The sequence below is a fragment of the Doryrhamphus excisus genome, chromosome 1 (genome assembly GCF_030265055.1).
Source record: "Doryrhamphus excisus isolate RoL2022-K1 chromosome 1, RoL_Dexc_1.0, whole genome shotgun sequence".
In the NCBI taxonomy this organism is placed as follows: Eukaryota; Metazoa; Chordata; class Actinopteri; order Syngnathiformes; family Syngnathidae; genus Doryrhamphus; species Doryrhamphus excisus.
Genome location: NC_080466.1, coordinates 26210589 through 26238582, shown reverse-complemented (window position 1 = coordinate 26238582; position 27994 = coordinate 26210589). Strand labels below are relative to the sequence as shown.

Genomic DNA, 27994 nt, shown 5'->3' with positions numbered 1-27994 from the left:
AGTTGGTGGGTAGACAAATTATTTTTTTCAGATTAAAATGAACAAAGCATTATTAGAGCCCTGTAGACATGACAAAACACGACTATAGTCACATTTATACTCTTTTTATTTACAACATATTGCGCAACTGCAGGGTCTTGAGACACATGCTAACTCGCAAACTAGAGATCTAGCGACCTAAAACGGTAGCCTCCAAGTTATTTCCTTTAAACTTAAAAAGGCCAAAAACTTACCACTTCCACACGGATAGTGAGGATAACTATTAACAGTGATTTAACCTTTAACATGAACATTAATCAAACGTAATCATTTTTTCTGGGTACATGATACCATACAGCATCCATATCAAACTTGTGCGGGCCGCACTAACATTAAACTTTCATATCAAGGCGGGGGCCTCAAACTAGTGTCCTGCGGGCCACATTTGGCCCGTGGGCCGCGTGTTTGAGACCCCTGCTCTAAGGACAATCGGTAAGAACGGTCAGTAACCACAGTAAAGACATTTGGTAAAGACAGTAAGGACAGTCAGTAAAGGCTCTAAGGACAAGCGGTAAGAACAGTCGATAAAGACAATCAGTAAAGTTTGTAAGGACAGTCAGTAAAGGCAATCTGTAAAAACAATCAATCGGAAAGGACAGTCAGTATAATCAATGAGAACAGTCAGTAAAGACAATCGGTACGGAGAGTAAAAACAGTAACCAAGCTGTGGCTAAGGACAGTCGGAAAGGACAGTCAAGACAATCGGTAAGAACAGCTGGTAAAGACAATTAGTAGAGGCAGTCAATAAGGACAAACAGTAAGGACAGTCGGTAAAGTCAATTAGGACTGGACAAGCAGACACAATAGGCTGTGTTTTAACTTTCTACTTCTTTGACGTCCTGCTGGGAATTGTGTTGGGGACCACCCCCCCAGGACCACAGTGGACAAAGTGGTGGTCCGATGGACAGAAAGCCACTAACAGGATGACGTGAGCGCTGCGATGGCCGCAGGGCAAAGAGGGATTACGTCTGAGCAGTAGATAAACAGATTATTCCTAAAACAGAGTGGACTTTTTTTAACCTCACTTGCCACTGTCCCTCCGTCCCCTCAGCAGAGGAAAGACGCCTTTCTCTCCTTCTGCATCCTTTCATGAAGAGGTCTGGGGCGGATCCTCAATGTGAAGCAGAGGTAGAGGACAGAAACAGCCGGCAGAGACCCTCAGCCGCTGGACGCACTTGGAAGTTTTTATTTGTCCCACAATGCTCTGGACCTTTGGGCTGCTGCTTGTCCTCGCTTGCCAGGTCAGAGGTGAGTCTCATGAAGAAGAATATTTGCAGGATGAACAAACATCACAGCGGACTCGGCCATGAGTATTACTATTAGGATTAGTTGCCGGAAAAGACATGTGCTCGGAAGCCATTGTTGTTTTTTAAAAACGTCCCATCATTGCCGTGGAGACTACGGCTCATCTCCAGTTCTTCGATGATTGATGGATATATCGATGACCTCTGTTCACATCCAATCACAATCAAGCAATTCTTCTTCCAATGCAGGCCGGAGCGCCAGACTGGACTTCAACTCGGACTCAGTTGTGCCGAAGAAGGAGGCTGTGGTCCCCTCTGCTCCCGAGGCGGCATTCCCCGCTTTGCCCGCGACATTCGATGTCTCCAGGCGTCGACCCAAGAGGTCGGTATTTCTTCACTCCGGGGTGAGAATCTGTCCTCAGGAGAGCGTCGACGATGTTCTGGCCAGCCATCAGGCGTACTACCAGCTCAGAGGTACGGCCGCCCCGCCCCAGCCCCAGCCCCAGCCCACCGCTCCATGACTCCTGACGGACGTGCGGTCTTTTTTGTTAGTGTGTCAGGAGGCCGTGTGGGAGGCCTACAGGATCTTCTTAGACCGGATTCCTGGCACCACAGAGTACCAGAGATGGGTTCAGGCGTGCCAACAGGAGTCATTGTGCATCTCCGACATTGCCAGAAACTTCAGCAGCTCCGAGGAACACCTGAACCTGATCCACCGGGTGAGCTGCAACAGTATCTTCTGTGGCTTGATGTGGTCGTTGCATGTCCGATACCGGCGTGGTGGCAGACAAGGTGGCAGTAACATGCTAAACCAGCTAGCATCATATTAATATAGCACGTTTGGTCTGCCGGAAAACAAGGTAACACAACATGCTGAGGTAGTACTTCAAAGACACTAAAGATGCTTGTCTCTTGTAAAAGTACTGCCAAGTAGTAGTAAGAAGTAATGTACTTAGTTGTATGTAAACCTAAGAGTAATCCTTATTTACTGGATCGATGTCAATCATGTGTGTGTTGTTTTGTGTTTTGTGTGCGTGGGCAGAGGATGAAGCGCCTGAGAGACGAGAGGCAGCCATCGCAACGGTAGGCATCAATGTTCAAGGAAAAACTCGAAATTTGTGTTCATGTACTATTCAAATTCATTTATTATTGCCCAAGCGATAACGGTGCAAAGGCCCTCTGGAAACGACTATTATGATTATTATTATTATTATCGTTCCGCGACTTTCCTCCCATCTGAAGCAGCCATTTGGGGAGAAAACCATTAGTCATACAAACTAGTCCCATGAGCCCCAATGGAAAACCAATATGAGACAGTTGAGCAATGATATATTGCGCAACAATTTCGACTATGCCTCAGGACGTGGGTGGGGCATGACACCAAACTTCATTGGTTTGATATCATGAAGACGACACCTTGAAACTACACTTCCTGCAAGTGTATCAGTACCAACACAATGGCGACAGGAACTTGAAACCGATTTCCTTTGAAGTGGGGACAGGGACAGTAACTTCTATGTGCCCACCGACTCCAAGTTGTGTTGGGAATTATTTTTATAATTATTTTTATTTGGGGTTATTGATTTCTGATTATTACCGTATTTTCCGGACTATAAGTCGTACTTTTTTTCATAGGTTGGCAGTTCCTGCGACTTATACTCCAGAGCGACTTATAATTGAAAAAAGTGTTTATGTTACATAAACACTGGACACCTTTTCTGTTTGTTTATTTTTTGTGTAGCTGAATAACCATTGTGTTAGCATATCTTACACCTATTCAGCCTGTTCTCTATTCTTTTATTGGTAGAACTTGCCTTCCAAGAGGACGTAATGTCTGTTTTGGTCAAGTAGTTTGGAAAATAAATTACCCGCAAAAAATGCCACTTATACTCCAGTGCGACTTATGTATGTTTTTTTTCTTAATTATGCATTTTTGGCCTTGTGTGACTTATATTCCGGAGCGACTTATAGTCCAGAAAATACGGTATTTCCATGTTGTCTGCAGAGACCAGGTGACTCCTGAAAACGCGCCCCTCGTTCCCAACATGGAAGGTAAGAACTGGACTACCTAGGACTACGGTTTTTGGACATGCTGCACACACTGTCATGATGTTCTTACAATTATCGTACCAGACACTGCAGTTCTGTCAAGTCCAGAAGTTCCATCAGGTCCAGAAGTTCAGACGGCCACCATCGTCCTCCTGGGCCAGGCTACTTCCTCACCAAGCCCCGCCCCTGACGAAGAGTGGACTGCCGAGGAGGAGGTACCAGCACCATGCATGTGTTTGTTGATGGAGACAGGATTGATCCGAAGGGACACAGTGAGGCCAGCATCAGTGCTAACTTGTGCTAACTTGTTGTCCCAAAGGACTCCGACATTCCTAACGTCGTCCCTGAAAGTCTGGCAGAGCAGACGGTGGAGTTCAGCATCGACTTGGTGGATCCGGGATACCGAGAGCTGCTGGATGACCCGGACTCACCTCAGTACATAGACCTGGCCCACCACCTGCAGGACCAGGTACAGAGAGTTTCTAGATCCGTTTCTGGTGACTCAGAGAGAGTTGGAACAGATTTGCTTCAAGTTGACAGTAAAGAAGCTTTGGGTGTCGAGACAGAACATTAGGGGTCCATGTCCTCCTCCCAAGAGGTTTGGTGTAGCGAAGGGAGTCAACGTCAGGTCCTTTCCCAGCAGGAAGTTACCCGATTGTGCTCCAAAGACGATTATGTCACTCAACAGTCCAGCAGGCTAAAGATAGACGGCGGCCATTCATGCGCTCCCACACGATGGCGCCCTGCCAGACGATTAGCGACTTCGCTTTCAAAACAAGTCTTTCTTTCACAGATGCAGCACGTTTTTGACAAACTTCCGGGATTTAAAAGCATCCATGTGCTGCGGATCAGGTAAGAGTCTCGGTCTTGGGACATCGGCATTCTGTCCAGGGCTAACTGACGAGCTCATCGCTAAGATCCGTTTTTCATTAATTCTTCTCTCATTGTTTCCAATGCAAGCGAGATGCAAGATGCTGACGGGTAATTGTTCTTTTTAGCGTCCTAGCTTGCGGGACGTGTTTACGTCCCTTGATTGTTCTGTTTTACTGTTTTATGTCTTTGTAGCGTTCCAGTCCTCATAATTAGAAAGTCTTGGTTCGATTTGTTTCTTTGCGTCCTATTCAGGGTCGGCGGTATCACCGTCCACTACTCCCTGGTCTTTGAGACCACCTCCTCAGAAATCCACACTGACGCGGCAGATGCCGGTCCAACATCATCACCAGACTCCAACCTCAGGGAGATGGTGAGAAAAGCTCTGCGAGAGGACGCGTCTCTTCCAGTGGACTTGGACTCTCTGAACTTTGACCCAGGTATGCGGTAGACTTCCTACACACTGACTTTCTGGTGACAAAATAAAATCTACATATGCATATCCTGTATATTTTTGTCAGCGGCTGCCCTTCTGGCACAGACGTCATCCCCCTTGGCGGACGTTGGCGTGGAGGTAAGGTGACATAACTGATGTGAGAACATGAAGGCGGCCAAGGAGCTGCATGATTCCGATAATTCTGATCATGTAACTATTCCCAGGCCAGCGAACCAGACTCCCACAATGAATTTGAAGTCTTCACCGACGAGCCACGGGCGGCTAAAGTCGAACCGGCACCCCCCCTCAGCCCCTCAGAGAAGGAGAACGCCCTGGTCACGCTACTGGATCCCTCAGAGGATGACTTTACATTTGCACCAGAAGCACAAGATCCATCCAACGTGGAAGAAGAAGAGGTCATCATTTCTCATAAGATTGAAAGCATCCATCATACGGAAACTGGCAAACTAATTCGAGACGACACAAACTACCCAACGAGCCCCCCCACCATTGTGGATCTGGTGACCCCCACCGCACGCATTTGGCCCAGCACATCTTCTGGTGATGATCAAATTTTGGCTTCGGGACTTGTCACCACCACTTGGCTGGTAGCCGTCACAGGCCAGATGCCCACTGAGTCCATGGAGGTAGTCCAGCAAGGAACAGAGTCCCTGCCAGACTTCACAGCCCCGATTGGGGACGTCAAGGACTTACAGGCGGAATCATTAGAACCACAGAGAGAGTTAGCGGTGGAAACTGCTCAAGAAGTCCTTCAGGTTTCTGAACCAGACAATTCCCAATATGACATGACTGATGTTTACATGCCGGAAGAAGAGATGGCACAAAACCAAGAAGTTGTGGTTTTTGAGCTTCCTGGAATGGAGGACAAGGACACAACGACACAAGGGTTGGCACTAGAAGCCCAATCAGATTATGTGCTTGAGCAGAAGGTAAAGGTTGAAGAAGCACCTGAGCAAATAGAGGACGGTACAGTAGAAGTAACAAAGGTTCAGGAAACACAAGAAGGACAAAATGAAGCTTCGCATCCAGATGAAGAAGATGTAAAACATCAAGACACTGGACCAGATGCTTCAGAGGAAACAATATCAACTGTTCTGGAAGATCCATTCACTATTGGTCCAGAACAACTATTGCCCAATGTTCTGGAGGAAACATTGCCTGATGTTTCTGAAGAACATTTGCCCGATGTTCCTGAGGAAAGGTTACCTGATGTTTTTGAAGAACTTTTGCCCGATGCTCCGGAGGAAAGCTTACCTGATGTTTCAGATGAACTCTTGCCCGATGCTCCAGAGGAAACATTGCCTGATGTTTCAGATGAACTCTTGCCAGATGCTCCAGTAGAAAAATTGCCTGATGTTTCAGATGAACTCTTGCCCGATGCGCCAGAAGAAACATTGCCTGATGCTTCAGAAGAACTTTTGCCCGATGTTCCAGAAAAAACATTGCCTGATGCGCCAGAAGAATCATTGCCTGATGTTTCAGATGAACTCTTGCCCGATGCTCCAGAAGAAACATTGCCTGATGCTTCAGAAGAACTCTTGCCCGATGCACCAGAAGAAACATTGCCTGATGCTCCAGAAGAAACATTTCCTGATGTTTCAGATGAACTCTTGCCAGATGCTCCAGAAGAAACATTGCCTGATGCTTCAGAAGAACTCTTGCCCGATGTTCCAGAAAAAACATTGCCTGATGCGCCAGAAGAAACCTTGCCTGATGTTTCAGATGAACTCTTGCCCGATGCTCCAGAAGAAACATTGCCTGATGCTTCAGAAGAACTCTTGCCCAATGTTCCAGAACAAACATTGCCGGGTGCGCCAGAAGAACCCTTGCCTGATGTTTCAGAAGAACCGTTGCCCGATGCTCTAGAGGAAACATTGCCTGATGTTTCAGAAGAACTCTTGCCCGATGTTCTCGTGGAAAGGATACCTGATGTTTCAGAAGAACTCTTGCCAGATGTTCAAGAGGAAGGGTTACCCGATGTTCCAGAAGAACTCTTGCCTGATGTTCGAGAGGAAACGTTACCAGAATTTTCAGAGGAACTTTTGCCTCATGTTCAAGAGACAACGTTGCCTGATCTTTCAGAAGAATCAGTTCTTACAGATTCCACAACAACAGAGGAGAAAATGGTTGATGTTAGGAAAGTAGTTGAAGACGTCACTGTGGTTCCAAAAGAAATAGTACAAGTTGTTGAAGTTCCTCCAGTGTCTCAAGAAGAACTAGAGAGAAATGTGGAGGAGAATGACGTTGTGACAACAGAATCACAAACGCCGGCTATTGTTTCAAAACATAGCGAAGATCTAGTTCTAGAGGAACCACATCCAGGGGAAATATCACACCAAACTCTGCCCCCGGATGCATTTCCAGGAGGACATCCTGAGGACATCTCAGACGGACACACAGTAGATATTCTTGAGGCAGAAACTGAGGAAGAAGGTGACAATTCGGATTGGTTTGAAGCATTAGAACCTCAGGAAGTTGAGGTGACTCTCTCAACACCAGCAGAAGGGATGTTACAGCGAGAACTAGAAGTTGATACCGCAGAACCAGAAAGCCAAGTGTTTGCTGTTCCTGAGCCGGATGCAGAACCAGCAGCTGAATCCATCAAGGTCTTTCCCCACGTTGAGGCAGAGGAAGATCTTCTTCTCAGAGAGAACACGGGTGATGTTGTATCAGAGTCCCTTCAACCTGTCCGACCAGAGGACAATATGCCCGTAATTCCTGTTGAGGTCCATCTGGGTGATGAGGTGGAAGGTGGACCGGAATTCCAGGACCCTGATGGTGTGAGCAGTGGCGGGACCGCAGAACCAGCAGAGTCTTTGGATCCAGCTGGTAAGTTGAAGTCAGATGACCAAACAGCAAAACGTTCTCTCCATTCGCTTCACCTTTTCTTCATCATTTCAAAAAAGGTGTGACACCCCCCGAGGGGGGCGGCGCATCTGAGGAAGCTGAAGAAGATGACGCCAGTGTGACAGCGACACCAGCTTCAGTGGTGCCACCAGCAACATCCGCTGCTGGACCGGACTCCCATCATGGCCCAACTGTGGACTTTGGACTCTTTGAGGTGGCAGAGGTCCCTGGACCAGGTGCAACATCCGTTATCGATGAAGACCTGAAAGTGGCCGAAAAGCAAACCAGCAAACCGGCTGTGGTCCCCGAGATTCTACAGGGCCCGGAAGAGGAATTGGATTTAGCGGACACGATGACCACCGAGTCACCGGACGAAGGGAGCGGCTCGGTCGAGCAGCAGGTGTGGGCGAGTGTCACCGCACCACCCCCGATAAGATACCTGACCACGCCGACCACGACGACGGCCAGCCACGGCCGGGAGCTGGTGGTCTTCTTCAGCCTGCGCGTGACCAACATGGACTTTTCCGAGGACCTCTTCAACAAGACATCACCAGAGTACAGGTCCCTGGAGGACACCTTCCTCAACTTGGTGAGTCGTTTCAAAGTTACGCAAAAATGGACCAAGAGGTCTTCATGAAGGCTTTGGTTGGCAATAATTTGTCCACCGTCCCCCCCCAGCTGCTGCCCTACATGCAGGCCAACCTAACGGGCTTCAGGAACTTGGAGATCTTGAACTTCCGCAAAGGCAGCGTGGTGGTCAACAGCCGCATGAAGCTGGCCAAGTCGGTGCCCTACAACATCACAGAGGCGGTCCACTGCGTCCTGGAGGAGTTCTGCTGGGCCGCCGCCGAGCACCTGCACATACACATCGACAGCCGCTCTCTGGACGTGGAACCAGGTGTGACCTTTGAACCCGCTAGCTGCTGACCTGAATGTCGATGAACATTAAATCTGATCATGTGACCTTTTGTGACCTTTCCCCCCCGCAGCCGACCAGGCCGACCCCTGCAAGTTCCTGGCCTGTGACCCCTGGTCCCGCTGTGTGTCGGACCGCCATTCCCTGGAGGCACGTTGCCAATGTGAGCCGGGTTTCGTGTCCGCGGATGGCCTGCCGTGTCGCAGCGTGTGCGTCGTGCAGCCCGACCGCTGCGGGCCGGCCGCCGAGTGTCACGTGGAGCCCGGACTCGGTGCCGTGTGCAGGTGACGTCAGGCTCCAAACACCAAAATATATTATTTTACATATAAAGATTGTTCGTATGGAATTAGACAACCGTTCATGTGATCCCACTCTGCCTCAGGTCCAAAAGCAGCCGTGAGCTGGTGGGCGCTTAGAAGCCAGCAGGTAGGAGGAGTCGGGTGGTCCCCGGGGGGGCTTCATTTTTCATGTTCTACAAAGTTGACTTTTTGTCTTCACAGAGTGGAGAACATCCAGCAGGAACATCTTGGTGTTTTTTCTACCGTTTGTCAAATGAAGACGTTAGCTTGTCTTAACGAACTGTCGTCTTCACGTCCTCAAGGGGCGTTCATGGACCAAACATAGCGCTTGCAGTGACATCATTGCCAGCTATTGTAGTTTCTCCAAAGGGGGGGGGGGTTGTCTTTTCAAACATCAAAAACAAAGTTGAAGTCAACCATCTTGTCCTTTCTGTCTCGCCTTAGCAAGACACATTTAGAAAGACACCCACAAGTCCAGGTGAAACACCAGTGCGTTTATTGAAGAGGAACGAGAGCGGAGGACGTGAGACACGCGTGGGGGTGAAACATGGCAGCGGCCCCTTCATGGCACCCCGCCTTCATTTGGCGTCGGCGACACAGACACAGGCGTGATGCTCATGAGGCGTGCTTCAGGCCGGTGAGGCCCGTTTCAAAGTGTCTCGTGAAAAGGGGACGACGTGGCTTCACGTGCACATCGCTCGCGCTAGCTTATTGCTAAATCTCTTTCCAAAACAAACTAGCGGGCCTTAGGCTGTAGAAAAAAGATCCAGTGTGCTTCCAGTTCCAAAGATGGCTCACGAGGTACCTGACCAGCGCTCGGTCGGCACAAAGATGTCAGAACTAATCATGTGACGGCGAAGCTATCAAGTGATTGATTTTTTACATGAGTTTCCCTGTTGAAGAAGATCACACTGTTGTTGCTAATGCTAATGATAATGTAGCCAGCTGCTAGCTAGCACGAACCGCGTATATCCAAGAGAGAGTCCTGATTCCAATACGGCGAGTATTAGCAAGGACAGCAGCTGGATAGCATCACCATGCTAACGTTAGCATCGTGTGCAGCTGTTTATGTTTGTGTGAATGGGCCGCCGTGTTGCATAATCATAATAATCATCATTAATGAAAAGGAATGATTAGAATGAAGAAATAAGTACGATTAGACGCCAATTAGCAACGCTCGCTAGGGTGATGTCCATGTAGACTTAAGGCCTCGTCGTTACAGAAAACGAGTAGACGTCTTCGTTATTTTGCCCGCCTGGCTCCACAACCTCCCAGGAAGCAGAAGGCAGCAAGAAAGAAGAAGAAAAAGGACAAGAAAGGAAAATAAACACGATTCCCTGCGTTAGCTCATTAGCTTGCTGTCTGGTCCCTTGGCTAGAGGCCCGGGGGTTGGGGGGTAGGGGGGGGCCTCATTTAAACATGCTCTGCAACATGGCGGTGGCGTAGGTGGGCCGCGCCTGCCGGCTCTCGATGGCGCTGCGGAGGTACTGGATCCCACCGCAGCGTTCCCAGATCTCCTCAAACTGCCTGGGCAGGATCTCGGCCCCCCTCTTCCGGGACAGGCCCGTCTCGTCCAGGCTGAGCTCGCACATCTCCATGTCGTCTTTTCCTGGGAAAACAACAAGCACGTGACTTTGGCGCTGCCCGAAGCGATGAAGCGGGGCGGACTCACCCGCCACCAGCAGGATGGGATGCTTGTCGGGATGCAGCTCCATCTGCCGGGCGATCCAGGGCCCGTCAAAGTGGGCGTACCACCAACCCTTCTTCTTGCTCGTGGGGTCTTTGTACTGCTCTCCCGGCCGGATGAACGGGATGCGGAAGTAGCGCTGCTGCCGGGTCATGGCCACCTCGTACTGGCGGGCCGGGACCGGGGGTGCCGGGTTCTGCTGGGCTGTGGAAGGGATGGCCAAACAAAAATGTGGGTGAGCCACGCCCGGTGGACGATGTCCATGTGGACCACCATGCAGGACAGCGCCACCCGCTTGTCACTTTCACACAAGGAAGAACTCTTCATGGGGGCGGGCGGGAGCTTAGGCAGAGCAGCAATTAGAAGCTTCTAGATGGACCAATCAGACTCCTTTCATTACAGCTTATGTGAACAACATCTGGACCCGGGTTGGGTCTCTGCTAGGGTCAGTGAGGGTGAAAGGCTGTACACTGGTTCTGGTTCTGGAGCAATGTGGACTGGGAAAGGGCTTGCCTGAAGACGGGACGCTAACGCTTTTTTTTTTTTTTTTTTTAAGTCTTCCGTCACGTGATTGGACAAATGCAGCCAGAACCCTCACAGCCACCTTTCCCTCCAGCAGAAGCATAAAAATCACATACTAGCAGGTTGCCATGGAAACACCTCCCCCTCCCTTCAAAGAAACTAAAAAAAAAAAAACCCAAATAAATCCAGCAGGGATGAGTGGGCAGTGGGGGGGGGCTAAATGGGGGGCGGGGTTAGTAGTGCTAAACACTAAATGACCACTTACGTGCTTTTCTCACAGGAGGCGCATGACCTGGAAGTAAACATGGCGTCACACACACACACACACGTCAGCTACGGCAAGTGATGCAACACACGTGCGTACACACACACACACGGTGATGTCAGTATGGTGCCATGTCAATCCCGTGTAATGACACCCTTTAGTAACATGTGTGTAATAATAATTATTAGAATAATTAATTTTGGTCACCAAATGTGGCGATGGGTGCCGCCCACCATTTTACTCGACACTCAACAATCGAAAATTAAGATATCGGCATGTCAGACATCCCCTCAGTGTACAGTAAAAGCTGTGCGTGTGTGCGCGCGTCACACGTGTGCAGACACATATTGGAGGAAGGTGAGCTCAAATTAAGAGCTCATCTTATTATACGGGCTTTTATTGTGAAGGATTCGGCGGTCGCTAGAAAACATTCGGAATAGTAAATACCGTAGTCGGTGACGGATTTGGGAGCCCTCTGGTCGGCGTCGGTGGTGTTCCTCTTCTTGTTCTTGGACTTCCAAGCGTGGTAGACCTTCAGGCGGCGGTGGAACTCCTCCCTGCAGGCGGCCAGCAGCTCGATGTCTGCGGACGACAAGAAAAGATGACTCAAAGCGCTTGCCGACGTGAAAAGCAGCGTTGGTTGAGAAACGGTCAACTCACCACAGGAAGTGTTGATGGCGTCCCGCAGCTCCGCGTACTTCCACTTGCTCAGCTCGTACTTTTTGGCGACGGCTTTGGACGCTTGCACCTGAGGACCTCTGAGACAGGGAAGACACAAGGAGGACGCAGGAAGTCAGCGGCAAACGTCCCCAGCAGAGACATCTCCGCTCAAACTGTTAGACAGGAAGTAGATGGGCGGGGCCACCTGACGGCAGCGGTTAGCGTCGGAACCAGACCGCCGCGTGAGTGCCATCAAGTTCAGTTCAGACAAGCATGACTGACAGGAAGTGAAAGGGAAGGGGAAAAAAGGGGCGGGGGCAGACACGTTCCCGCCACGCCTCCAACAAGATGGGAGTCGGGACCTGGCTGGTCCTCTAATCCCTTTCACGACTAGCATCCTAACCGGACCTGCATGTGACGTCTGGACAGGAAATGACCTCAATCTCTTTTCACAATAAAAGCATTGCTCATGGATTCATTGATCGGCGCTATATTAATAAATTGATCAGAAATATATTGGAGATGATTGACATCAATCAGTAGTGATCAATCAGAAGCTCGTTGAGGTTGACACGCACCTCGCCAGCAGCTCAGTCATTTCCTGGGCCATCTCCTCCCTACGGGTCAGAACACACTTCATGAGCTCAGCGACCTTTCACCTTTGCCGACCATGAGCTGTCGTTCATGGGAGGCGGGCTTTTAACTTAAAGATAAGTGGCGTTTCCATGGCGACGCGACAGAGGCGTGAACAACGGTGCTGACTCAGCACGAGACTAAAGGTGGCGCTGTTACCTACATGGTCAAACTCTTCACTTTCAGACCCGCGGCGCCGCTGCAAACACAAAACCAGACCAACGGTGAGACGAGCGGCATCGACAACCAATCAGAAGAAGACGTTTGATCAAAAGATGGATCCAAAGAAGTCCAGATGTGATCATTCTGGACGGGCCAGACATGGTGACCATCAGGTCCAATCAGAGTGAAAGACGCCGCGGCGGGTGGTACCAACATGCAGGGGTCACGGTTACGGGGGGAGGGGGGGGGGGGGCGAGGTTAGAAAGTGGGAGGGGTCAGAGGGGTTGTCAAGTTGTCTTACGCTGCTCGTTCTGGAGAGGACGGAACCGAGGATCCGGTACTGGGAGAAGAAGACAAGACACAGAAGAATAACGTTAAACAGGAAGTCTCGTCCTCGTCAAGAGGGCAGAAGCCGAGCCAGGAAGGACTTCTTGATCATATGACACCTGTCATTCAAGTCATTCATTGCCAGACCAATCCCGGTCCAGGTCCAGGTCCAAGTCCCGGTACCGTTTGGCACATTTCAGTGACGATGTCGCGGTGCGTTTTTACCTGCGAAGGGCGGCGTCATTCTGAGCCTCGTCGGGGATAAGCTCCGCCTCACTCTGGGCGATCCTCAGCGCCAGCTCGCGGTCCCGCCTTTCCTGCTCCAGGACCGCCTGGCGGGCCAGCTCCTCTTCCCGCTCGGCCTGGAGCTGCAGCTCCATCTCCATCTGGACACATGCGCACGTGTTCACTGCTGGATAGATGCTTAACAAATGATGTCCAAAGTGTGGCCCGGGGGCCATTTTTGGCAAAAGCTGGTTCACCCGAAGACTAAATCCAGAGGAACAAAGCCCTGGAGAGACCAAACGAGAACAACAAAACAAAACTGACCTGCAGCTTCCTCTCCTCCTCCTCCCTCGTCTTCCTCTCCTCCTCCTCCTGCTTTCTTTTCAGCTCCATCTCAGCTTTGCTGAGGAGGAGCGACACGTCAATCAGGAGTCTTCAGGAACAAGACATGACCTTATGAACTTAAGCTCCTCCCACTTACAGACGTCTCTCCTCCTCCTCCTCCTTGCGACGCTGCTCCTCCTCCTCCCTCCTCTTCTTCTCCCTCTCCATCTCCTCCTGGATGCGCCGCAGACGCTCGCGCTCCTCCTCTTCCTTCTTCTTGTTCTGCATGGCCGTCAGCAGCTGCTCCGAGCGTGTCACCAGCGCCCGGTACTCGTGCTCGATGTCCAGGCGGGACATGATGGTGCGCTGGTGAATGAAGCGCCCCGTCATACATGCGCACGGTGACATCATCACCATCATCATCATCATCATCATCATCAGGTGTCACGCCCACCTTGATTTTGAGCATGAGGGCGTCGATGGCGGCATCCAGCTGGTTGATTTGTTTGCTCATCTCCTCCTTGCCCTCCTTCAGGCCCGCCACCACCTCGTTGAAGCGCGTCATCCTCTCCTTCAGGTGGCGCACCTTCACCAGGCCGTCGATCCTGAAGCACACAAGAGTGCACGTTAGCATGCCGCGACACGTCGCCTACAGGACGCCGGTTCTTCTTTCGCCGTTCCTCCGTTAAAGCTGCCATCAGATGGCCGCCCCCCTCCCCCCACCCACACACACACGATGGGTGTGGGAGGAAATAAGCTGGGTGATGATGAAGGTGAGGACAAGGGACAAGAAGAGATGAAGAGGAAGAAAAAGGTGAGAAAAGGTTGAGCCGCCATCTTTGTGAGAGGATGAGAGACCTCATGCGGTCACATGGACACGTCAGACACGCCCCCCCCCCCCACGAAGGTTGAAGAACCTGACCCACCGAGGTTTGTGCTTCTTCTTGCAAAGCCACATGCGCACTGTCTTCTGCATGCTGATGCAAGCACTGGTCCTGTACAAGATCTTGTTCTTCACTGCACACAAACACAAAACATAAGCTGCTAACTCAGCACCGCTCCTTTCAGGCTCCGCCCACTACAAATATGCTTGCGTCCAAAGCCGAGCATCACACAAACGCACACAACTCAACCTGCTGGTGGCAGCTTGACAATAACGACTGCTAATGAATGCTACCAGCGAATGCTAATGATAGATGCTAATACTAAGGAATGCTAATGACTGTTAATAATAATGAATGCTAATGGTTAAGATAATTACAAATGCTAATAATAGATACAAATAATACATTTTAATCTGATAGCGAATGCTAATAACATTATGCTAAATAATGCTAATAGCGGATACAAATAATCCATTCTAATCTGATAGCGAATGCTAATAACATTATGCTAAATAATGCTAATAGCGGATACAAATAATCCATTCTAATCTGATAGCGAATGCTAATAACGTCATGCTAAATAATGCTAATAACAGATACAAATAATCCATTCTAATCTGATAGCGAATGCTAATAACGTCATGCTAAATAATGCTAATAACAGATACAAATAATCAATTTTAATCTGATAGCGAATGCTAATAACATCATGCTAAATAATGCTAATAGCGGATACAAATAATCCATTCTAATCTGATAGCGAATGCTAATAACATCATGCTAAATAATGCTAATAACAGATACAAATAATCTATTCTAATCTGATAGCGAATGCTAATAACGTCTTGCTAAATAATGCTAATAACAGATACAAATAATCCATTCTAATCTGATAGCGAATGCTAATAACATTATGCTAAATAATGCTAATAGCGGATACAAATAATCCATTCTAATCCGATGGCGAATGTTAATAACATTATGCTAAATAATGCTAATAACGGATACAAATAATCCATTCTAATCTGATAGCGAATGCTAATAACGTCATGCTAAATAATGCTAATAACAGATACAAATAATCAATTTTAATCTGATAGCGAATGCTAATAACATCATGCTAAATAATGCTAATAGCGGATACAAATAATCCATTCTAATCTGATAGCGAATGCTAATAACATCATGCTAAATAATGCTAATAACAGATACAAATAATCTATTCTAATCTGATAGCGAATGCTAATAACGTCTTGCTAAATAATGCTAATAACAGATACAAATAATCCATTCTAATCTGATAGCGAATGCTAATAACATTATGCTAAATAATGCTAATAGCGGATACAAATAATCCATTCTAATCCGATGGCGAATGTTAATAACATTATGCTAAATAATGCTAATAACGGATACAAATAATCCATTCTAATCTGATAGCGAATGCTAATAACGTCATGCTAAATAATGCTAATAACAGATACAAATAATCAATTTTAATCTGATAGCGAATGCTAATAACATCATGCTAAATAATGCTAATAGCGGATACAAATAATCCATTCTAATCTGATAGCGAATGCTAATAACGTCATGCTAAATAATGCTAATAACAGATACAAATAATCTATTCTAATCTGATAGCAAGTGCTAATAACGTCATGCTAAATAATGCTAATAACAGATCCAAATAATCCATTCTAATCGGATAGCTAATGCTAATAACGTCATGCTAAATAATGCAAGGTGCTTACGTTTGATGACCGACAGCGCACACCATTGAACCTTCTTCCAGCGGCTGTGAATGAGCCAGGTGTTGACCTTCTTTACCAGTTCTGCCAGGTGATCAGGGTCAGATTTCATGATCTGGTCGAACTCCGCAAACTGGAGCCAAGAGGGGGGAAAACAAACTGGTCACGTCCCTAAAGAAGCTACACATTCCGCTGGGCGAAACTGGACTCATCCGGTCTCACCTTGCCGGGACGGAAGAAGACTCGGGTCAGTCCAAACTTGTAGTCGTTGTCATCAAGTCCGAGAGCTTTGAACAATGCCTGGAACACAAGGAGCGCCATGAAGGTCACACTGATCTCCGGTCTCAGCTGGACCCGATTACACTAACCTTGCAGAACAAGCGTGGGTCAAGGCGAGTCAGTTTGGGGGGCATGTAGTTCTGGTACATCTTGTAGAGTTCGTGGAAGGGAGCCCTGGAGGGGAAGCCGCCCTGCATGAGGTCCAGTACGGAGACCATACCTGCTCAAGAACCACAGTCTGTGTTGTAACCTCATCAATTCTAGGACATAAGTCTCAATTTGAATATCTTCCACAGCCAGCAGCTGATTGATTATTATTAACAAGTGCTGTCCCAGAAGACCTCCTTCTGTTTCCAAGTTGACTTTTTTGTTGCTCTCCAGCACCTCCTGGTGGCGTTGAGCAACTAATTACTCTTAGTAACTATTGCACACCTGTAATGTGTACTCATACTCCAGGACAAAACAATGCAGCACTTGTGCTTTACTAGAAGACTACAGAGTGTGGCACTCGTGCTTCACTAGAAGGCTAGACAATGCAGCACTCGTGCTTTACTACCAGACTAGACAGTCAGCAGCACTTGGCCTTTTTTTAGAAGGCTGAACAATGAAGTAATCCTACTTTATTATAGGACTACAAAATGTGGCACTCATGATTTATTAGAGGGCTAAACAATGCAGTACTAGTGCTTTACCACAGGATAGTAAGCGTCACTACACAGACTAATACACAGAGTGGAACTCGTGCTTTACTAGACCACGAAAAGACGCACCTTTTTAATCAGGCTTTTAACTAATATTTTTAAACGTTTTTATCTTTTTAGTCCTATTTTATGCTCTTAGTCTTCAGCTTCTAACACCAGTGTTTCCTCAGGGGGGTCCTCCACACTGGGGGCTATTCGGGTCTGCTGAGGGGGTGCCATCCTTGGGTCCCTTCGACACGGCTGGCTGGGGGTTCCTCCCTTTAATGTGGGGGTCCGCCCGTCTATCGGAGTCGGGGGGCCCGGGTGCTGGTCCTCCGATGGCGCGGCCTGCAGCTCCTCCCAGTGTGGACGGCCCCAAAGGTGGCTGATATTGTGATATTACATACACAGAGTGGCACTCGTGCTTCACTAGACCACTACACAGAGTGGCACTCGTGCTTCACTAGACCACTTCACAGAGTGGCACTCGTGCTTTACTAGACCACTTCACAGAGTCGCACTCGTGCTTTACTAGACCACTTCACAGAGTCGCACTCGTGCTTTACTAGACCACTTCACAGAGTGGCACTCGTGCTTCGCTAAAAGACTACACAGAGTGGCACTCGTGCTTCGCTAAAAGACTACACAGAGTGGCACTCGTGCTTCGCTAAAAGACTACACAGAGTGGCACTCGTGCTTTACTAGACCACTTCACAGAGTGGCACTCGTGCTTTACTAGACCACTTCACAGAGTGGCACTCGTGCTTCACTAAAAGACTACACAGAGTGGCACTCGTGCTTCGCTAAAAGACTACACAGGGTGGAACTCATGCTTCACTAAAGGACTACACAGTGTGGAACTCGTGCTCCACTAAAAGACGACACAGTGTGGAACTTGTGCTTTACAAGAGGGCTAAACCAGGCAGCACTCGTGCTTTACTAAAAGTGTGACTTGGACGTGACTGACTGACCTGAGCACTGTAGCTGTGAGAGGATCTGAGCTCCCTCAAACTGGTGGCTGACCATCTTCAAGTTGGGTTTGATGCAGCGTATGAAACTGGAGCCCTGAGCGCCAACAAGAACACAATGTCACCTAGAGGTCATCATGCAGAGGTGACATTTGGACCGGAAGGGGCGGGGGGGGGGGGGGGGGGGGGGGGGTCACACTGACCGTGCTGCGAAGTTTGTCCAGCAGGATGTTGAGCTGAGTCTGCCGTCACAAAAAACATGTTCAACATCAACAATGTAGTCTCAAATGTTGTGTGTGTTTATGTGTGTGTGTGTTTATGTGTGTGTGTGTGTGTGTGTGCGCGCGTCACCTTAAATTTGTTGCCAACACTGATGAAGCTGAGTTTTCCCGCCCTCTGCTTGGCGTCTTTGCTATTGTTGGAGGTGTCAAAGAGCTGGCGGACGAAGCTGTCCTTGGACTCGCTGACCAGACTCTCCAGAGACATGTGCAGGGCGTCGTTGTTCTTCTCCACAAACTTTGTCTGAGGACCAACAAGTTGAAGAGTGAGCGTGTCTTCATGGACACACATCACACTCTTCGTTTGAGAGGAGGACACACCGTCTCGTAGCAGACGGCTCCAGCAAAGTGCCTGATGATAAATCCTTCATCGTCCCTTACGTTCCTGTGGACAGCCAGCTTGGACTTCCTGGGTATCTGACACACACACACATCATGACACATGTTGAAGGACAAAAGATGTTCATCACGAAAAGCACTTCCTGTTTCCTGCTTCACTCACGGTTAGGCGGAAGTGGTTCTTGTGTTTGTTGTGGACCGTGTCAGTGAAGTGCTGGTCGCTGGGCTGGGGGAGGCGGTTCTCCTCATCCAGGATGTCCAGGATGCCCAGCACCTTGGCCTCCACCAGGTCTGCAAGCAGTGGACATCATGGATGGATGGATTTCACTTCATCACTTAAAATTGGTGTCTCCAAAAGTGGGGGCCCCATTTTGTGCGTACGCAAGCTTTATAAGTGAGGGTCCTGGTCCCATATCCATAAGTTCCATTTTTGAAACCAGTGAAGGTCTGGACAAGTGGTTTTCCTACCTATGCAGTCCTGGTTATCGACATAGTGGACCTCGTTGACTCCTAACCCCTCCCTCTGGTACAGTTCTTGTTCCTGAAACATAAAGGACACTTTCATTTGGGAGGGGCGTGACAGGGTATCTGGTCCAGGAGGATCTGGAAGGCGGCTCTGACCTCCTTGAGGATACGCTCGTTGAAGAACTGCTGCAGCTTCTCGTTGCAGTAGTTGATGCAGAACTGCTCAAAGCTGTTGTGTTCAAAGTACTCTGCACAGGAAGTGACATCAGTCAGCGGTGACGCTCCGTCCCGACAGCGGGAGAGCGGCGATCAGGGTACGCACCGAAGCCGGCGATGTCCAGGACCCCGATGAAGTTGGCAGATGAGTCGAAAGGGAAGCACTGGTTGACCCTGGTGACCACGTGGTCAAAGAGACGGCTGTACACCGCCTTGGCCAGCGCGTCCCGGGCGTTGTTGGCCTGCTCCACTTTCAGAGGAACCCTGAGGAGCACAAAGCACGTCATCGAACACCGGGAAGAAAACACCGAGTCCTAAAGAATGAGCGTGCATGCGCCTACTTGATGACCGTTCCTTTGGTGCCCCCTGCTGTGGTCAGCATCACCCTGGTGGTGAGGCTGACTCTCAGGTCTTCGTCCTCCAGGCCCAGCAGCTCGGCACAGCGGTCCAGCGCTTGGCTGGACTGGTTCTTGATGGCGCAGCCGCCTGGCGGACGACAACACGCTTCCGTTAGCACGACCACAAGACCCGCTGAGCGCTGACATTTTCCCCCGCGAGCTCACCCGAGGTGCTTCCAGCCTCCTCAAAGTCCACGTTGCCCAGGTGCAGCACGCCCGCCACCACTCGGAACAAGTCCAGCTTCTCCGTGTCGTCCAGGCCGATCTTCTTCATGGCCACAATCATGCGATGGAAGTCTCCTTGGTCGTCCAGCAGCGGGTCCTTCAGGGGTCCCGACTTGATGTGCTGCACCAGCGGAAGCGACACAAGGACTACGTCCATCACTTTCATTCTCTGTTGCTGAATCCCTGATCCACGCCTTTATCACATCCGGAATCCACAATGGAATACTGCAACAGTATTCTTTACGGTGCAACATCCAGAACCCTCAACAACTCAGCTGCTCGCCTCCTCACCGTCAACACATGACCCCGGTCCTTAAAAACCTCCACTGGCTTCCTGTCCTTCTCATCGCCTACAAAGCTCTCCACAATCTGACCCCCCATACCTCACAGACCTCCTTCTTCCACACAATTCCCCACGCCCCCTTCGCTCCTCAGACTCCAACCTCCTGGCACTCCCCTGTAAGACCAAGCTCCGAACCTGGGGAGACACAGAGACTTCTCCATCGCTGCCCCAACCCTCTGGAACTTGCCCTGACCTTCAAAAAACAACGCAAAACCTACCTGTTTAAATCCCTTTTTAATGTCTAACGTTTTATACCTAACTGCTGCGCCCCGCCCCAGCTCTGAATGTTTGGATATTGTATTTTAATGCATCTTTTACTCTACTCTATTTTTATTTCTTTTTCTCTACTGTAAAGCGTCTTCGAGTACTCTGAAAAGCGTTATACAAATAAAATGTATTATCATTCATTCATTTTCTACCGCTTTTTTCCTCACGAGGGTCACGGGGGTGCTGGAGCCTATCCCAGCTGTCCTTGGGCGGGGTACACCCTGGACTGGTGGCCAGCCAATCACAGGGCACATATAGACAAACAACCATTCACACTCACATTCATACCTATGGACAATTTGGAGTGGCCAATTAACCTAGCATGTTTTTGGAATGTGGGAGGAAACCGGAGTACCCGGAGAAAACCATGCAAACTCCACACAGAGATGGCCGAGGGTGGAATTGAACTCAGATCTCCAGGCTGTGAGGTCTGCACGCTAACCACTCGACCGCCGTCCAGCCCGTGTCATATATATTATGTCTTATTTTCTCTTTATTTTCTATTATCTTGTGTAATATGAGTTTAAAGTTGACTATAGGGGTGTTATTTCCTGACTAGAGGGCTCTAATAATGTTAATTCATTCATTCATTTTCAACCGCTTATTCTCACGATGGTCGCGGGGGTTACTGGAGCCTATCCCAGCTGTCCTTGGGCGGGGTACACCCTGGACTGGTGGCCAGCCAATCACAGGGCACATATAGACAAACAACCATTCACACTCACATTCATACCTATGGACAATTTGGTGTGGCCAATTAACCTAGCATGTTTTTGGAATGTGGGAGGAAACCGGAATACCCGGAGAAAACCCACGCATGCACGGGGAGAACATGCAAACTCCACACAGAGATGGCCGAGGGTGGATGTATTATTATTATTATTAGTAGTAGTAGTAGTAGTATTATCAAGACTACAAACGGAGAACCCACACCAGCTCGCCGCCTCTCCCCTGCAGCAACTCCAGAGTAGAACAAGGTCCAGCCCCTCTCGAGGAGTTTGGTTCCAGAACCCAAACTGTGGGTCGAGGTGAATCCAACTATGTCTAGTCGGAATATCTCCAATTCCTCCGTAGGGTAGCTGGACTCACCCCAAGAGATAGGGTGAGGAGCTCAGCCATCCTCCTTCACATCGAGAGGAGTCAGTTGAGGTGGCCTGGGCATCTAGTCCGGATGCCTCCCGGACGCCTCCCTGGTGAGGTGTTCCGGGCATGCCCAGCTGGGAAAAGGCCCCGGGGCACACCTAGGACACGCTGGAGGGACTATGTCTCACAGCTGGCCTGGGAACGCCTTGGTGTCCTCTCGGTGGAGCTGGAGGAGGTGGCCGGGGACCGGGAAGTCTGGGCTTCCCTACTGAGACTGCTGCCCTGGCGACCCGGACCCGGATAAGCGGAGGAAAATGGATGGATGGATGGACAAACGGAGAACCTTGGACTGGTTGTGTACAGCAGAATAAAACATGTGCTCTACTGGTTCCACCATCTTTCTTTACTGCAGGAGTGTTTGAAGCTGTGGTAGTGGACTGCAGGGTGGGGGTGCGGGAGTATGCAAGTCACATTATATGGAAAAGGGGCGCTACTGGTGCTTTTTAGGTGGAATAAGTGGTTCCCATATGTGCAGTAATGAGCTAGTTTTATCAGTTTTTATACATTTAGAACACACACAAAAGAGGTTTTCCTTTAAGGTACAGCATGGACTCTACCTCGGGACTCTTGCGGTTCTGTAGGATCTGCTTGTCTGTGTCTTTGGAGGCAAAGAAGCGAGTGCATCCTCTGTTCAGGTACTGCAACACACACACACACACACACACTCGTGAGACATCATCATGGACCTTCAGAACCACCTTCCATCCAAGCGTTCCCTAGTCAGTGTTATCTGGTAGCTACTTAAGGACCAGCCTGTTTTTTTATTGAGTATAAGTGCCCCCATCCTGTGTTTGCACACCCCAGCTATAGTCCCAGGTCACATGTTCTCTTACCCTAAACGTGTCGGGTGAGCTGAGGTAAAACTTTTGGCGAATGTCCTCGGGAGCGCCGGCACACAGTCGGTAGAAGATGTGGTAGTTTCTCTCCTCTGAGCTTTGCCGACAGATGCGTGACTTCTCCAGCAGGTAGTGGGACACAAAGCCGCCCACCACGGCGTTCTGTCCATGCGCACGCGCACACACACACACACACACACAAGGTGAAGGCGATGATGGCCTCGGCTAAAGAAAAAGCAAACTGAAGGTTCTTGTCATACCTTTTCATTGAAGTGGATTTCCACAAATTTTCCAAAGCGGCTGCTGTTGTTGTTGCGCACAGTTTTGGCGTTCCCGAAGGCCTCCAACAACGGGTTGGCTGGTTGGGTCAGAACCAGAAAGGTCACACACGATCATCCAGAAGAAATGCTGACTCATGCAAAACATGGCTGACGGGTGAGCCATACCCTCCACTATCCTCTCGTCGATGTCCTGGCCCGTCCCGTAAGATGATGTCAGGTACCTGTGGGCGGAGACGGGGTGATTGATGGTGTTTCCATAGCGACGACCCATCCGCCTTACCTGAGAACAAACTTGGTGTTTTCTGTCTTCCCGGCGCCAGACTCCCCTGAGACGATGATGGACTGGCTCATCTTCAGAACTTTCATGTCCCTGTAGGCCTTATCAGCTGCACGCACACACACACACACACACACACACACACATACAGTGCCAAATGACAAATAGCAGGAAATGCTCATTCCTCCAAAGTAGCCACTCACCAATGGCGTAGACGTGCGGCGGCAACGTGCCTAGCGACCTTCCACGATACTGCTTGATGGTCTCCGGTGAGTAAAGCTTTGGAATGTCGTAGTACGGGTTGACGGCGATCAGGATGTTGGCCACAAACGTCTGATGATGACAACAAAAACACACACATTGCAAGACCGAGCACGTGGGAGAAAATCATACAGAAAAAAAAAACAAAAAACAAGCTGCACTTCCTCATTCCGCCACTGTGTGTCACTGTCCCGTCATCATCACCACCATCATCATGATCTCCATCATGATGATCATTGCCACCATCCTCCTGGCTCAGGGTTCTTATGAATGTAGGCAATGTAAAGTGGCAGCTTATTGTAAAGGTTTGGAAACATGAAAGCCAAATATCTTCAAAGATGTGATATGTACCATACTGAAAAATAATACTTTAGAGAAGACTAATGATCTGTTGCCCCCAAGGACTAGAAAAACCGCATCTGGTCCAGAAATTAGGCATTAAGGACATGAAGGACAATGTTCAGCGTAGGTAGGTACCATGTTTGATGGACGTTGATTCATGGCGGTGTTGATATTTTTCATACACAGTGTTTGATTTGATAGAGAGGCATACCAAATTCCCAACAACATGAATTAGTAAGAAACAGGAAGTGAAATCTCTATTAGACGACTGCATGCAACCACAGCAGCACTCCTACTCACATAGATTTTGTCCTTGCTGTATCTGACGCGCACGTTGTTGAGCAGCGTGGCTTCGTTGAGGTACATGAGGGAACCTGGAGGAGGGGGGGGGGGACACGAGATTAGACGTCTTCAGCACAGCATCGCTCAGATATCGGTGAGGACAAACTCACAGTTGTCCTCCACATGCTTGTTGACGTCGTCCTCTGCAGGAAAGACTTGGTTGACGGCAGCCAGAAAGGTCTGCAACGAAACAACACCTATTTAGTCGTCATAGTCGTTCAGCTTAGTGGGCGTGGCCAAACATGCTCTTCACACATTCATCTTAGTGGGCGTGGCCAAACATGCTCTTCACACATTCTGATTAGTGGGCGTGGCCAAACATGCTCTTCACACATTCAGCTTAGTGGGCGTGGACAAACATGCTCTTCTCACATTCTGATTAATGGGCGTGGCCGAACACGCTCTTCACATTCATCTTAGTGGGCGTGGCCAAACAGGCTCTTCACATTCTGTAGTGGGCGTGGCCAAACATGCTCTTCTCACATTCTGATTAATGGGCGTGGCCGAACACGCTCTTCACATTCTGCTTAGTGGGCGTGGCCAAACAGGCTCTTCACATTCTGGAGTGGGCGTGGCCGACCATGCTCGGCACATTCTGATTAGTGGGCGTGGCCAAACATGCTCTTTTCACATTCAGCTTAGTGGGTGTGGCCAAACATCCTCTTCACATTCTGCTTATTCTGCTTAGTGGGCGTGGCCAAACAGGCTCTTCACATTCTGGAGTGGGCGTGGCCGACCATGCTCGGCACATTCTGATTAGTGGGCGTGGCCAAACATGCTCTTCACATTCAGCTTAGTGGGCGTAGCCAAACATGCTCTTCACATTCTGATTAATGGGCGTGGCCAAACATGCGAGTCAAATTCAGCTTAGTGGGCGTGGCCAAACTAGCTCTTTACATTCTGTAGTGGGCGTGACCAAACATGCTAGTCTCACATTCTGATTAATGGGCGTGGCCAAACATGCTCTTCACATTCTGCTTATTCTGCTTAGTGGGCGTGGCCAAACATGGTCTTCTCACATTCAGCTTAGTGGGCGTGGCCAAACATGCTCTTCACATTCATCTTAGTGGGCGTGGCCAAACATGCTCTTCACATTCATCTTAGTGGGCATGGCCAAACATGCTCTTCACATTCAGCTTAGTGGGGCGTGGCAGAACAGGTGTGCCAAGACAAATAAAGACACTAATGGTTTTTCTCTTGCACACTCCTGAGGAAAGGGAATGACACAAAGACGTCCCTGCACTCTAGTCATGTGACTTCATCTAAGCGTACAGGTGTGTGTGTGTGTGTGTGTGTTTGTGTGTGTGTGTGTGCGTGCGTGCGTGTGTGTGTGTTTTTACAATGGATTCCTTCACTGCATGCCTGGCTTTTCCAGAGAAGAGAACAACAATGGCACCGGCACGGACGTGGCTCACCTTGCCCTTCTGCTTGAGCGGCTCGATGGTGAGGCTGTCGGCGCCGATGTCCACGATGGTCCCCAGCTGGAAGCCATCTGTCGGGTGGGGCGCCCACACAGGCTTGCCGTCCTCCATGGCGCCGCTCGGGAGGTTCTGGGAGAAAGCGAACAACAGTCAGATGTGTTTGGGACGGACGCTTTCTACTACCTAAGCGTGACTTTAAGCGGCGCTTTGGACGCGCGGATCGACCCGATTGCCAAGCTCTGCCGCCTGCATGTCACATGACCAATTAGACACGTATTGATTGGCAGCCAATGGTGTCACTGTGGTGATGATGTAACAGATGTCAACATAATCACTGGGTGACATCATTATTTGATGTAAAAGAGGGAAGTGGTCACATGATGGCTGACGTTGTCCAACCAACATCAGCTGATTCAGTGGACGGCGTGCAGGCCCAGCGTCCCATTGGACAAAAAGCTCATTGTTGGACCTGTGAGGTTCTGTTGGCGGGTCGTGTGGGGAAGACAATCCATGAGCTCACAATGAGCGCGGGCGGCGCCGTGGAGTCATTGGTTGGCCGTTTTCTCTTCACACACTTCCTGTTTGACGCGGACACGTGACAGCGGCCATCTTCTCCACCTTTGCCCGCCCGATACGCTTCTTATCTTCTCTATCATCATCATCCTTACTTTTCTGCCAGCGCAGCAGCCTGGCCACACCCCTGAAGCAGCAGGAAGTTGTCACCTGACACATTTACACAGACGCACCTTAGCTTATCTTAAAGCCACAGCCTGGCCACAAGATTAGGTACACCACCCTCAGTGACATTGCGTCAAAATATTCAAAACATATTCGGTGTCAATCAAAAGCGACACGGTACATAATGAAGTCAACGGCACAGAGTCCAAAGTGTCACATGACCGACATCCTCATTGGAGGCCAAAGAAGAGCAGTAAAATCCATGAAACATTGACCAAGACTTAGCACACGTCACATGACAACCTCACGCCACGCAACTAGACGGGCCTGAAGCGCACACGTACTGGGTCGCCAACAGGACGGACAAACGTGACCTCACCGACGGCTCATCCAAGAGTGGTCACTCTCATTTAAGGCACTACTTCATGAACGTGACATTTCCCATCATGCACCTCCGCAGCCTCCTTGTTGTAAACACGGCAAATAAACGTCAAAGATGGCGGCCCGTACCGAATCTCGTAACGACTCGTGCGTCAGCCCCAAGACAATAAAAGACTGGCTTTCCCGATCAGGACTTTGACCCAACTTGTTCCTTCACCAGGAAGCACGGAGTCTTGTCCTGTTGGGAACATGATCACTGTGTGTGTGTGTGTGTAAACTTCCAAAAGGATTTATTGGGAACAACAAAGTTTCCATTGAGATGTTGAGAAGCTTTGCGGTGCTGACAAAAAGAAAGAGACTTGTTACATAATCACACATCCAAGCAGCAGCACGCCTGACTGGACTTTGACCGTGAACGCACCCCTCAATATGCAACGTTTAGCAGCATCATCTCCACCATCAACCACTATGGCCGTCTCTCAGCTTTGCATCCATGCAAAAATACACACGGGGAAAAACACACTTGACTTCCCCCGCAGCAACACGCATTTGATTCCCACCCAACAAAGCAAGACGTTTGTCGATGACGAAGACTGCCATGTTGGATTCGGCATGAATGTTATCCTCTCAGCGTGGAGCTGTTGAGAACATGCTTGTTCAAAAGTCCGCTCTCACCACAATGCGATGCAATGGCAGCGCTCTTTAATTCACTCCACAAATGAAGCCTCTCTTCAAATAAGAGACACAATACTTCACCACACCGGTGCCGAATTTCAGACAGATGACATATTTGTAGATTACACGCCTGACGCGGTCTGTACCTGAACTAAGTCAGCACATAACAATAAGTAAAACCAAAAAGCAGTGTATTTTGAATGCGGTCTGGTGTTGGCGATAAAATGGAAATAAGTGTTTGTAATCGGCGGAATAAGACAAAATAGAAGCGAATAAGAGAGAATACGACTCCTATTGTTTTTGCTCCATGGAGAACAGAGCGGTGTCAGGCTCCGTAAGGGGCCGGCTGTTAGGGCTCTGTAGCCGCCTGCTAGCTAACCTCGCCGACAGACAGCCAGCCTGCCGTCGTTGCGGCCGCTGGGACCTCCGCCAAGGTTCTTGTCCTACCTTTCAGTGAGCGGAACCCCGCAAGCTGCCCCCTGGAGAACAACGACCCAAGTGAAGCTCCGGCAGGTATCGCCAGCTGATCCGTGCTCGCTCCGGCAGCTTGGGCCGCACTGTGCCCGCCCTCAAGCCTCCGAATCCCGCAGCAAACCTGGGAAAAGAGGGCTGGGCGGATCGAGTCTAATGTCGATAATAACGATACCAAGGACAATTTCTGTATCGGAGCGATGCTCGAGTGATTATTAAATGTATATTTTTGGGGGATGAATAGGTGGGTGGATATATAGATATACT

The 27994-nt window shown here is 49.4% G+C and overlaps 2 protein-coding genes across 6 annotated transcripts; one reads left to right on the top strand and one right to left on the bottom strand.

The window, feature by feature from the left end:
* Positions 1-36: 36 nt before the first annotated feature.
* On the top strand, positions 37-11132 carry LOC131137894 (interphotoreceptor matrix proteoglycan 1-like). The gene is made up of 17 exons (XM_058086300.1): positions 37-1287; positions 1533-1757; positions 1836-2002; positions 2326-2366; positions 3289-3335; positions 3417-3547; positions 3652-3801; positions 4126-4184; positions 4293-4313; positions 4458-4642; positions 4724-4776; positions 4863-7488; positions 7566-8095; positions 8185-8404; positions 8496-8706; positions 8805-8848; positions 8923-11132. The coding sequence occupies exons 1-16, from the start codon at positions 1239-1241 to the stop codon at positions 8836-8838; spliced, it is 4749 nt and encodes a 1582-aa protein (XP_057942283.1). The 5' UTR covers positions 37-1238; the 3' UTR covers positions 8839-8848; positions 8923-11132.
* Positions 9144-27846, bottom strand: myo6a (myosin VIa). Of its 5 annotated transcripts, XM_058086313.1 has the most exons (36): positions 27704-27846; positions 25517-25651; positions 24212-24281; positions 24060-24133; positions 23360-23489; positions 23160-23265; positions 23045-23100; positions 22859-22956; positions 22596-22760; positions 22320-22400; positions 19950-20130; positions 19728-19872; positions 19493-19650; positions 19327-19418; positions 19174-19246; positions 18869-18996; positions 18688-18783; positions 18440-18610; positions 18292-18330; positions 18092-18185; positions 16530-16660; positions 16384-16461; positions 16165-16294; positions 14453-14543; positions 13981-14131; positions 13684-13892; positions 13527-13605; positions 13203-13363; positions 12952-12990; positions 12652-12687; positions 12434-12472; positions 11856-11953; positions 11643-11777; positions 11196-11222; positions 10394-10612; positions 9144-10330 (listed from the first exon to the last, which is right to left on the bottom strand). In XM_058086313.1, exons 2-36 carry the CDS (start codon positions 25631-25633, stop codon positions 10131-10133), a joined length of 3897 nt encoding a protein of 1298 aa, XP_057942296.1. In that variant the 5' UTR covers positions 25634-25651; positions 27704-27846; the 3' UTR covers positions 9144-10130. The 5 variants fall into 5 exon arrangements, with proteins under 5 accessions (XP_057942296.1, XP_057942313.1, XP_057942321.1 ...); XM_058086321.1 differs by lacking the exon at positions 11196-11222 and having other exon boundaries at positions 9147-10330; XM_058086330.1 differs by lacking the exons at positions 12434-12472; positions 12652-12687 and having other exon boundaries at positions 9145-10330.
* Positions 27847-27994: the final 148 nt, after the last annotated feature.

What these genes read in the sequence shown, in the direction of transcription:
- LOC131137894 (XM_058086300.1), top strand. Translation starts at nt 1,239, where the DNA reads ATGCTCTGGACCTTTGGGCTGCTGCTTGTCCTCGCTTGCCAGGTCAGA. An exon ending in CCTCGCTTGCCAGGTCAGAG is followed by an intron (nt 1,288 to 1,532) that starts GTGAGTCTCATG and finishes CTTCCAATGCAG; the next exon opens with GCCGGAGCGCCAGACTGGAC. An exon ending in GAGATGCAAGATGCTGACGG is followed by an intron (nt 4,314 to 4,457) that starts GTAATTGTTCTT and finishes CGTCCTATTCAG; the next exon opens with GGTCGGCGGTATCACCGTCC.
- myo6a (XM_058086313.1), bottom strand. Translation starts at nt 25,633, where the DNA reads ATGGAGGACGGCAAGCCTGTGTGGGCGCCCCACCCGACAGATGGCTTC. An exon ending in ACGAGCGTATCCTCAAGGAG is followed by an intron (nt 19,247 to 19,326) that starts GTCAGAGCCGCC and finishes TTTATGTTTCAG; the next exon opens with GAACAAGAACTGTACCAGAG. An exon ending in CTCACAGCTACAGTGCTCAG is followed by an intron (nt 16,661 to 18,091) that starts GTCAGTCAGTCA and finishes GTTCTTGAGCAG; the next exon opens with GTATGGTCTCCGTACTGGAC.